Raw genomic sequence first — 12,266 nt, 5'->3', positions numbered from 1 at the left:
AGAACCTTGGGGGGATTTGGACAGGAAGGGCTGATCACTACAGGGGACAGGCTTGGGATTGGTCAGGGGGTGGTGAGCAGTGGTATTGTGCATCACTTGTTTTTCTTGGGTTTTATTTCTCTCTCTTTCTCCTTGTCATGACAACTATTCTTACTGTTATTAACATTAGTACAATTATTATATTTGATATTGTTTCAAGTTGTTATCTCAACCTACAATTTTTTTACTTTTTTTTTCTGTTTCTCCTCCCCAGCCAACTGGGGGAAGGGAGAATGAGAGAGCAGCTGAGTGGTAAATCTCAACACTTGAACATGCAGAGTCACATCACAACCAAAGTTTGGTTTCAGGACTGGATCACAGCAGTGAGAATGCCTTTTTGTGTATGCTTTCTGAGCAAATCATGGATTTACCAAGAACAGATCTACCTAATGAGAGCCACCCCAGGGCACAGCTGTGACTGCATCGTGAACCCTGAGATCTCAGCTGTAACTCTTTCTTCCAGGTATTCCTTTCAAGATGAAGAAGACATGTTCATGGTGGTTGATCTCTTACTTGGAGGTGACCTACGTTACCATTTGCAGCAGAATGTCCACTTTAATGAAGGAACTGTTAAGCTGTACATTTGTGAGCTGGCACTTTCCTTGGATTATTTGCAGAGGTACCACATCATTCACAGGTGAGTGGAGTCCACTGGAGGGATGGGCTACTTGCTTTTGGCAGAGCAGAGAAGTTTAATCACATATCTGATCACAAGGTTCTGTTTATTCAAAACCTCTGAAAAGCTTCCATTGCTATACAAGGGTGGAATTTAGCTCTGAAAAGTATTTTTAAAGTGTTTTCTTTCTCTCTACAGCAATTCAGTAGCCTTGTATCCTTCTCATACTACTTTTTTCTTGTTCTGTTCTCATACTATGATGTATGTTTGTCACTGTGGTCTTTAAGCATTAAATACAACCCATAAGAGCATAAATCTTTTTAATTCTCCAATGCCCCAATGTTCCTGAACACCAGAACACTGTAATCCAGTACAACAGCTTCACACAATATCTAGGAATGGTCATGGAAGAAAAGGCTGAGCATAATTTATTTACTTGCAGAATCTGCACGAAGGTCAGGAGGAAGAGAGGTGGGGAAACCAGAGTGCAAATCAATTGGAGTAATGATAGACGGTGCCTCTTTTTTAGACTTTTTATATTGCAACAATTTGTTATTTTTCCTGCCTTACAGTGGCAAACAGTATTCATTTAAAAAAAAAGTGTCAAAATCAGGGTTTCTTTTCCTTCCATATTTTGACATTTAACTGAAGCAGCAGGGATAACTTCTCTTTTTATGTTAACACAGCAACTGTGAAATTATAAAATTATGGGTTTGAGCCTTATTTTTACACATTTTGTGCTAAATTCAGGATTATCCTTCCTAATTTACAGTGGTTTGAATACAAAAAGATATGGCTTTGTGTTATCAAAGCTGGATGTGACTTTCAGAGGCCAAACTAAAGTAAGCTGTGCCATAGATCTTTCTGTGTCTAGTATAAACAAGTTCCTTCAAATATATTCATTGAGAGTTGTCATCCCATCAACCTACCAGAGCTGCCTCATGATTTTGCAATACAGATCCAATAAAAAGTATGATCTGACTTTCTGCAGAGGGATGATGTGCATGACATCTCTGATCAGAGATGCAATGGTAGGTGTGTGTTCTGTACCACTGAAACTGCATGAGACAAAATTCAAACAAACGTTGCAACACTTGTTTTGCTTGCAATTGAAACTCTAGCAAATATTGCAAGTAGATTCTGAACTTTTATACCTTTAGCACATTGCTATTACTTTAGTACATGTCCATGCACTTTACTTAAATTTTCCTTTCTCAGTGACTATATTAAAAGCAGAGCTCAGGATTTCAGCTGACCTTTGTTTCTAATGCCTTAAGGAATGTTCTTGGTAAAAATCAAATTGGGGAGCCTTTTTATCACCCTCATTTTAATGATGAGACATTTTATTCTAATAGACCGGCAAAACTTTAATGAGGGAATCCAGTTTGTGATCAAAACTTGTATTTGGCAAGATGTCTGTGGCTTAAAAATGTTTCGCAGAAAAGCCTGCAAAAGGTGTCAGAAGTCTTGAAAGGATGGTCTGGATTGAAGTATTTGTGGTTGTTCATAGTTTTTTGTGAGCTCTGCCTTGTCATGGTCCCACTATGAAATTGGGCAAGACACTTTGAGTTCTTCTGTATTACTTAATCATGATGAGCAAGCACTTGACTTAACTTGCTATTTTGCACAAGTTGTAGTGGTTTCAACACCTGATTTGCACTGAGGCAGGGGAAGGCATGGGGGTCTGGAGCTGGTTGGTGGCTCCGTTTGGGGGCAAGTTCTGGGGTTTGGTTTTTGTTTTCCCTCTACACCAGAAGCTTTGACAAAAACAGATGTGTCAAAATACAGGTCTCACTGGCTGATTAGCTAGGATTGTGGTTTAGGGCATAAAGAATCCAGTTCAGGACTATGCTGTGGTATAGAAGAGATAGTTATTATGAAGCTGGCAGACCTGAGATCTGAGCATGTCTCACTCCACTGCTTACTGCCCAAGTCACCCAACTGCAGCATGAGGAGCATTTTGCCTCTCATTTTTCCACCAATTACAATAAAATCCCAAATGATCCACATGCCAATGAACACATTATTTAGCCAGGTGAGTCCCAGAACATTCTGCCCTCTATCTCACCATCACCTGGAACAGCAATCCGTGGGACAAATTTTCAGCTGCCTTAAATCTATGGAGCATGTTGCACCAAGAGTGCAATGCTGACTTAAATTGGTTCAGAAGCAGAACCAGCAGTGATGCATAGTGAGGAGACATCTAGCCATTATTTTATCATTGCAAACACACTATGTTGTTCAGAGATGAAATCAGTGTGCTGGCTGGTGTTTATACTTTCTGGTAGCAGACCTCAGCAATATCATTGTGACCAAGTGCTTCCAGTCAGCATTCACATGTTAACCTATAAAACCATATTAGATCTTTCATTTTCAAATGAATGCATTGGCAGCAAAATAGGAAAAAAAGGTTAGTGAGTCAGAGAATCATTGAGAGAGCCCCCTGCTAAATTTTGTCTGGGCTACAGAGAAAGAATAGTTGAATGATTCATCAGACTGGGAAAGTGGATTTTCAAATTGCAGTATTATAAAGAGCTGAATATATGATGTGTGAATCAGGTGCTTAACTCCTCCTAATATTTATAGATGTGTATGAAATGTGTTCAGGTTTCCATTACTCTTGCATCCAGCAACATGCCAGAATGGGGTTTTCTAGATTAACCTGTGGCCCCAGGAGTTTGCTACAAAAAGAAGTGGTAATGAAAGGGACAGGAATTATCAGGCATGTATGAATGGAGGCAGAAGTGTAGAGATCAGTAGTATGCCAGTTCCCCTTGGAGATGCCTTGCAATGCCTGTGTGTTTGCTGATGTGGTTAGTGGTGTGCACTTTGAATGTGGCAATCATTTCAGCAACAGAACAATTGTTACTGCAGGGACAAATTTAGCCATAAATATTGTAAACCCCACCACTGTTCTGGTGTAGTTATGAAACTTGTCATTTTATTAATCACATCCTTGTGTATAAAATCCGTATTTGTCATGCACAATCCTGCAACAGTGGATTTATTATGGCACAATAATGAATGCTGGACTGTGTCTTGCAGCTCTATTGTAAATGTTTGCATTTACATAGCTGTTCAGCCAGAACTATAAAAACTTCAAAAAGAAAAGCTCTAAGTTTCAAGCTATTATTAGAAGATTATTTGGGGCAAATTATTTACTTAACTTACGCAACAGCTAACTTAATGTCGAGATTGTTGGTCACAGATAATTGCTACATCACAAAACCTTATTTTCTCACAGCCCTGCTATAATTTTATTTTATCCACATTTCTTACATGAAAAAATAATTCTTCAAAAGCTGAAAGAGCTGTGTTTATTATAGACCCTCGGATCCCAGTACACACAGAAAGGCTTCTGACAATATACATAGTCTCACACATTCTCAAATGATGGATCAAATCTGGCATTCTGCTGCTTCAAGATGGTATGACTAAACACATTCTTTCCAGAACTGGTTGTATAATGCCAGTGAATAATGTTGGGCAAAAGTTTTCCCATTGAGGGCTGAATAAACTTATTTCAGTCATGAGTAACTCAACTTCTTCCTTTCACAAATGTGGCTGTTCCTACATTTCAAGAAACCCACCTGCTTCCTCCCCAGAGTAGGCAGCCCATTTCTATTCAGCCAGTTCTTCCAGCAGTAGCTCCAGTGGTGTCTCTTCCAGGATGCTCTTGCAGCTAGAACATTGGCTGGGAGGAGCATGGGCCTTGTGGTGCTGTGGCTGCTGCCCTAGTAACATGCTCATGCTGAAAAAATTCACATTTTCTCTTTCTAAAGGGGCAAGTGTTAACTGCATTGCCCTTAGAACTTTTCATCATCATTTGGCCCCATTGGTTTTCATCTGCTTAGAAAGGAGGCTGGATGTGGCAGATGTCTGGAAAGGAAATTGCAGTAACCTTCCAGAACAATTTTAGGATACTGGACTAGCTGTTTGCTCTGTGTGCCCAGGACACTTTTATTTCAGTGGGAGTTTTAATGCAAAACCATTTGTATGTGTACGTGCACATATATAAGCACAAATAAAAATTTTTGGTTGTATTGCTGGAATCAGTCCAGCTTGGTGGGTTTGTGCTGTGTGGCTACTGTGATCACCACTCTGGTTTCCAATCCTGCAAGTTCTGTTTCCAGTGGAGAGTAACACCGGGAGCTATTCCAGCTCTGAGTAACTCAGCAGCAGTGCAGAGTGGGCAAAAGCTAATGGAAAATGGTGACAAATCGAGCATTGCATTTCCTCTGCCAGGCACTGCAGAGTAAGGGTGTCTCACTCCTACCAGCTAGACAAGATGTACCCTTTGTTCAGCACTGGAACTGTTTGTTCATTACCATTTAGCCTTTTAAGATGTCCAGCAGTCTGGTGAAGTAAGATAATACATCTATATGATTAGACTCGTCTTTCAAATGGGCCTTCCCAGTCTCACTTGTGGCATCATACAGCAAAAGAACAAATTCTACTTCAGAATGTTCCCTTCATAGCATTGTCTATTTAGTATGTGAGCAGCAGATAGGTTTGAAAATTATTTGAAAATGGAAAATCTCCTCTTTGTTGTTTTTCACAGGTGTCACAGGCAGAATAGTGCCAACCTGAGATTTAGCTCATATTAAAAGAACACAGTTTCTCACAGATTTCTGCTCACATACTAGTAATCTTTTTCTTGCTGGTAAGTGTGTGCAGATGAAGAAGAAAATGTAGTGGGGTCTGAAGTAGATGAAACAGGGAAAAAAAATAACCATAATATGACTACTGGTCATAAGCAGAACGATAGATCATGGCAGGTCAAGAGGTCTGTCCATTGAATTTTTTTCATTTGTCTTCCCATGTCTCTTCCATGGCATTGTATTATGTTCTTTAAACAAGTGCAAGCCCACATTATTTCCAAGGACAAATTGCAGGAACTGAGCAATGAGTTACGTAAGAGAAGCAAATTAGAAAACATCACAAAACCAGCCAAAAAAGAAACACCAGGCAAATCACAAAGCCCAGAAAACCTGCTGAATGCTTATGAACCAGCACTGATCAGAAAAAGAAAATGATTCACAAATTCTAGGCACAAAAGGTATTTACATTTCAGTCACGTCCTTGAAAAAAGAATTAGATATCACAAGATATGAATATGCAGAGAACAAGCCTTTCAACTTCTGAATGGAGTTCTCTACCTACAAGAACAAATTAATTATACTTCTGTTTAGCTACAGAAAAAGTTATTTGATATACTAGATGGTGTACTGCAAATAAATTAATTTGGTTTTGAAACATACTGAGAGTTCCATATACAAAGACTAAATTACTAATTAAGTAGACCTGTCCGTATTGAGAAAGAGACACAAGGAACACTCAGAGCTGCATGATGCTCCATCAGGTGCTCCAGTTTCTGTCACAGATATAATCTTTTAGTGTGGGCATAATGCCCTCTCCCTTCATCGCCCAGGTGAAATATCAGAAACCCTTCACCATACCCTCAATCCTTCCATACCCTCAATCCTTCCATACCCTCCTGCTGTGAGATCCTCCTTGATGTCAGCAGGGGGTTACTTGTTTCCTTACAGTTTTCAGGTGAGGAGATGGAGACACCCCTTGGCCCTTTCTCTCATCTTCCTTCTTCTCATTACTGTGAAGGTTGTGCTTACATGAAATATTTTGTTTAGCCAAGGAAAACTCATCTCACAAGCCCTAGATCATTTAAAATTTAAGTTTCTGGTCAATGTTAGGAGATGGAAGATGTGACTTACTGACTGAGTTTGGCCAACTATCTTGTATTAGGTGACAAACCTAAATCAAGGCCATCCCAAGTGTGTGTTTATGCTATGCACTGTACAATAGTTGGTTTTCTTATTGATTGCTTCTCTGTCTAAAAACAGACACCCAGACAAGTGAAGATATGAACTAGACATAGAGTGCATGACATACATCTAGGAGAAAAAGTTACTAATTCTTCTAGAAACAATTTCAAACCATTTTATCTGAATTGTAATGTTTACACACTGATTCACAGGTTTCCCTGAATCCTTCCTCACCTCACTATCCTTTAGCTGCAAACGACAAAATAAACCTGAGAAATCTTGCTATTTTTCTAAAACTCTCAAATCACAATGCCATGCCTAGGGCATTGTGGACTTATACATGTCTTGCTCCTACTAGTTGTAGCTCCATACTCCTCAGTACCTGAAAATACAGTTCCCTTGGAGCAAGATAAAGCATTTCCACAGAGGGAATCAGCACCTCATGCTGTCCACAACTAAGTATAGAGGAACAGGGGACAGTGTAGAGAAACTGGGATCTAGGCATAGTCAGACTCTGTCACATCAGGAGGTACATATCTTTTTGAAAACGGGCAACAAAAAGCTACTAGGGGACCACCTTGCTATAGATCTTGCTGTTGCAGTGAGTCTGAAAAACCACCACCCAGTAAGTCCTCAGATACCTCAGCTCAGCACACTGTTCTGTCCATGTGGATATTATGCACCAGTTTGCCAGTTCCATGGTCTGCATTTCCCACTTTCCAGACTCTAAGGCAGGGAGTGTTGGCTTTTTTATCTACATCTGTCTTCCAGAGGGTTTTCTTAAAGCTCATCTTTGCATTTGTTCTGGGGTTAGAATGGCTTTTCTCCAAATTGCTTCTCCTTCCTGCAGAGTGCACCCACTCCTAAATCAGCTCCCATCACCTCTCTCTGTTCCTGGTTTTCATCTCCTTTTGATTTTCTTTAATAATGCCTTTATATTAACCTACCCTTTAGGAAGAGAAGTTTTATACAAGTATTTATCTAAGTCTTTTAGGCACATGATATTTATTAAAATGCAACATATCCCTCATCTCCACAATTTAGCATCCTATTGATGGATAATGAAATTAAATGGTTTGTTTCCTTCCTTCCCTCACTCTTCAATATTAAAATTTTGATCATGAATCACTTTTTATATATTCAGACACTGAAGCAGGAGATGCTGACAGAATTGAAGCAGAGCTTTATATTCAAGATTATCTCAGATCTCCATCCACAAATCTGATCTGGTTTATGCTAGTTTTCTGCTTCAGTATATTGCTAGATTCTTTGAGTCCGAAGCAGTGTGTTATCAGAGCTATCTTTCTCTCACAGAAACAAATTTCTCAGTGTTGCTTTAAAGCTTCAAGTGGTTTTAGTATAGGCATCTGCTCCCAGCTGATGTGTGCTAGCAAAGACCACCATATTAATAGCATATCAGTGTTGGAATTCCAAACAGAGTAATCAAGAGTATTAATAATTACAATTATATAATTTTTACTGAGCATTTAAAATGATTATGCACTTCTTCTAGACAGGCATAAGACTATCCACAGGATTAATTGCCTGTCTCGTGTGGCATTGCCTGGTTTTGTGACTCTCTAGACCCTGCCCCAACCTCCCTGTGCAGCTGGGACTGGAGAAAAGGCTGAACCAGGGAGATTAAATGAGCAATGAAGTGCAGCCCTAACTAAGAGGAGAGAGAACAAGAGCTAGCCCTCTCTGATACAGCATTAATCCATTCTTTTCCCAAAGCTTTGTTGTCAATGTTACAAGTATTCTGATATGTTTGTGCCTTAGAAATTTCACAGCACCATGACTGTGCCCAGACATATTCTCTCCATTGAGGTGGCAGATTTGCATGCAGTGTGTTTGAGTCATATTTTTTGTTTGTAGTCAGTGAAGAAATTAAAGATCTTTGATTAAAGTATGTAGATGGGGAAAGGGAATGTGGAAAAAGACTCTCTATTTCATGCTGAGCAAAGTGTAAGCCAAGAGTAGCATATGGACAATTGCTTTTTTTCTCCTGTTTCTGCTGCAATGGTGGCAACATTTTCTCCAGCTTGGATGATCAACACATACATTAGGTATTCTATCATACCCTTGGAGATTTCCTTACAATGTAAGGCAAAATAACAAAGACTTTAGAAAAAAGTGCAAATTTACTTGATTTCCTCATGCCTGTAGTAGTCTTCTGTACCTCAGGAGTTGAATGAATTGTGCATGGAGTGAGGGAAGGCATTTCATTAACTGATATTGCATGTGAAGCTTCTTTCATGCCTTGGAAATGCATTCAGCAGCTTTCAGTACAGCTTCAGTATTTCAGGTGAGATGTGGTCCCCTTTGTACAGTTTTTGACTTTGCAGATATATGGAGGGATGAGAAAGAGTGGGAGTTGTAGAAGTCGTCACTGACAGAGTTTCTTCTCTCAAAATAAATCATCTTGTGGGCAGGGACTGCAGTTAAGATACAGATTGCCCTCAGATTTGTTATGCTGATGTTGCTTTCTCATTTTTCATTTCTCATGCATTTGTATCCCTTTTTGGGAGCTCCTCAGGGCATTCCCTCAAGGTTATTTTCAAGCATTCCTATATCCTCTGTAAGATCCTGTCCCAACTCCCCCAGATGGATTTTACAGAGGAAAAAGCACAGCAGCTCAAAGCTTTGATGCTGTGTGACACTCTGTCCTACTGATGAACCTCTGCTTCCCCCAACGTGTGCATGCAGAGCTTACATTTATCCAGGGGAATTTCCTACTGACCTGGTGGCAATAATTGCACTTTTCTGCAGCAGAGGAGACAAGGCAAGCCTGCAATTCAACAGCTGTGGTGCTCTTGCACGTTCAGAACTGCTGTCAGCAGTGAAAGACATTAAAATATGATGTAAAACTGGAACCTTGCAAGTTGGGACCAGCACTTGGTAGGCAGCACACATTCAGTGAAATGAAATGTATTAAATTGGGTTATGAGTTTGGTCATTCTTTACAATGATGATCAAAATAATATCTACAGTCTGACTAACAAGAATGAGAAATAACCTCTCTCCAGTGGCTACTAGTTTTGATTGAGGCATTAATCTCTTCATCTCATTGAAAACATGAAACTTTGGTATTGTTCTGAATGCAAAAGAGTTCCTTTCTAGTCTAGTAAATAAACAATGCAAAGCTGGAGCTTCTCTTTTTCTTTTCCCTTTCACAGTGAGTGACTATTCTGTGTCTAATCATGTTACAGTCTCATGGTCTATTTCAGTGATATTCTTAGCACATTTCACACTTTTTGTTTAGGCTTTGGGTTGTAATTATGGATACAGGTACTTTAGAAGATGAATATGGGGGGTTTATGATAAAGCTGAGGGCCCTCTTTCTATTCTCAGGTACTGTCTTCACTCCGATATCAGATTTATTTCAGACTGCAAGCATTTTGAGATTCAAACCATGCTTTTCCTCTGGCTTTATTCAGCCTTTAAACTTCATTAATTTTTAGCAAAAAATCCACTCATCTCTCTTTCTGTAGTTGCTATAATTCAATGTCAGATGATGCTTGGTGGAATTGGAATACTAAAAGAATTAATGAATGGTAAAAACACACCACAAGGAAAATAAAGTTACAGAAGGTGTCAATTTTTTAACGATGTCAGGAAAATAAACTGGTTGGACAGTCTTACACTGAGCTCTAAATGCCTGGCCATGAGTCCACAATTTGAACCTTCAGTGAACACAGCTGATCTTTTCAGCCAGCTGGGCAGCTATCCTTTGCCTGTAGCAATAAAAAGAGAAATTGGTGGTAGGATAGATGGATTTGAGGATACCAAGAAGACAAAGGACATAATTTCCCCGCATCAAGTGCAGTGGAGATGTCCAGAGAGGAGGGACTAGGTGGGCTGAAGAAGAGACCAGGGAGTGCAAAGTGTGGGGTAGGATGTGGGCAAGGGAAAACTGCTGTGAAAAGGGACAGACCCCAAAAGCCAAAATCAGGAGTGACCAGCAAAAGTCAACATGGGAGAGAGACACCATCAAGTCAGGGGTGCAGCAACAGAGGAAATAGGGTTTGATGGTATGTGAATTCCAGATCAGAGGAGTAAGGTTGAGTGGTTTTGAATATGTCTCTTTTCATCATTGTTGGGGTCAAAGAGCTTTATTCACCAGCTGTGAAAACCTCTGCTCAGAGCTCTGCAGATAAGAATTAACATGCTGGCATAAAAATTAATCTCTCTGTGCATTCCTAGGAAAGGTGATGATGTGGGGAAATGCAGTTTTAGATTTGCTATGTTGCTCTCTCAAGTTGCTACAGCAATTAAGATATGCTTTTACTAGGACTACTCAACGAGTGTCAGAGGTTTATTTTGAATGCAAGTCAATAAACAATAATTAATGTTATTGTCAATAATCAATAACAATTACTAATGTAGGCACTTAGCAAGACTTGCTGAGTGGAAAACCTATTGCCAGAATGCTGCATTTCTCAACTTTTATGCTCATTAAATGTATTAGTTATCTAGAGTTCTGCCTTTAAAACCTACAGAGAATCACAGTTTGCCTCTTAATTTGAGATGCTGCAGAATTTTCCCCTTGTGGTGCTCCTTCAACTCCCTTCTGCAAATCTCCTTAGCCACCAAAATGCTCCACAGATGCACCCCAATGCAAACACATGCACTTACAGATATAAAGAGAGTTGAACACTAATTAAAGTATCAGCTTATTTCCTTGAGTCCCAGAGTACCTTTACTGCTGAAACTAAGAACTATGAGCGTATACTTAAGGCAGTACATTTCCAGCAAACAGTCTTTTATCCATCATCATTTAATATTTGCTTTTGGAATAAATAGTGTCAAAAAGGAATATCATATGAGATCTAAAGCTGAGAAATGGCATTATTAAGACTTAGTTGTTGAGATGACATATACACCAGACCACTGTAACTCTTCAGACAGTGAGGAGAATGGTAGTGTTCAGTCATTGCCTCTCTTCCCTCCAGCACTTGGGTACCAGGTTCTTTACGTCAGACAAGATGTTATCTGCCTGAGATGAAACGTGGCACCAGTTCTACAAAAGCAGCTCTGTGTGGCAGTGCCAGGTTCCCTGGATGCCACAAACAACTAGGCTTGTAAAGTCCACCTGTCTGGAGGGAAGCAAGGAACCCCTGGGTTCTTTCTGCAGACATGTCTCTCTAAACCTCACACAGGCAGAAGACGATACAGACCCTCAGAGGTTTTCATGCTGCAAATGAGGAGGATGTTTTATTTGATGGCAGAAACTAAAAAAATTCTTGTGTGCAAGGTGTTTCAACTACAGCACAATTTATCATGTATGAAGGATTGCATTGCTCATGGTGTGAGATGACGTCAAACAAGACAGTGAGCACCAGAAGTGTGACTCCTGCAAGAGGCTTAAACACCTGCCTGTGCTTCTGTGATAACACCTTACCATTATTTGACTTGAGAACATCCCCAGTTGTTTTCGTAATTCCACACAGCATGGAGGATTTTTCTTATTTTTGAAAAACGTAGTCCGCAGTTCACCAAGATCTAAATGCAGGAGTCTATATATTTTTAGTTGTCTGTCCAAACAAGAGGATATGTATTCAACACAGCCAACAGAATCTATAAAGCTATTCAGCTCATCTAAAAATAGACAGTCATCTGAATGGCTTTTACACTCCAATGACCATGTCACTTATACATCCATTTACTATAAATGGGTATACAGATGCCTAATTCATAGTAGAACTTAATCCAAGTGTCTTAACACGAGACCAGAATCCCATCTCTATTTACACTTGGATAAGCAGCAAGAATAATCCTTATCATAATTTCAGTGCAAGTAGTTACTGTAATATAAAATTCTTGCACAG

General features: G+C 39.7%; 1 protein-coding gene across 1 annotated transcript in view; it reads left to right on the top strand.

Annotated features, from left to right (window-relative positions):
• The window catches only part of STK32B (serine/threonine kinase 32B), a gene marked incomplete at its 5' end in the record, with an annotated part of 121,113 nt that overhangs the window by 52,634 nt on the left and 56,213 nt on the right, over positions 1–12,266 (top strand). Inside the window, one exon of the mRNA XM_009077060.1 lies at positions 503–676. Within this exon, the coding sequence (XP_009075308.1) occupies positions 503–676 (174 nt within the window). The remainder of the gene's footprint in view (positions 1–502; positions 677–12,266) is intronic.

The sequence above is a fragment of the Acanthisitta chloris genome, unplaced genomic scaffold (genome assembly GCF_000695815.1).
Source record: "Acanthisitta chloris isolate BGI_N310 unplaced genomic scaffold, ASM69581v1 scaffold9126, whole genome shotgun sequence".
Classification (NCBI taxonomy): domain Eukaryota; kingdom Metazoa; phylum Chordata; class Aves; order Passeriformes; family Acanthisittidae; genus Acanthisitta; species Acanthisitta chloris.
This window is presented reverse-complemented; position numbering and strand designations above follow the sequence as displayed.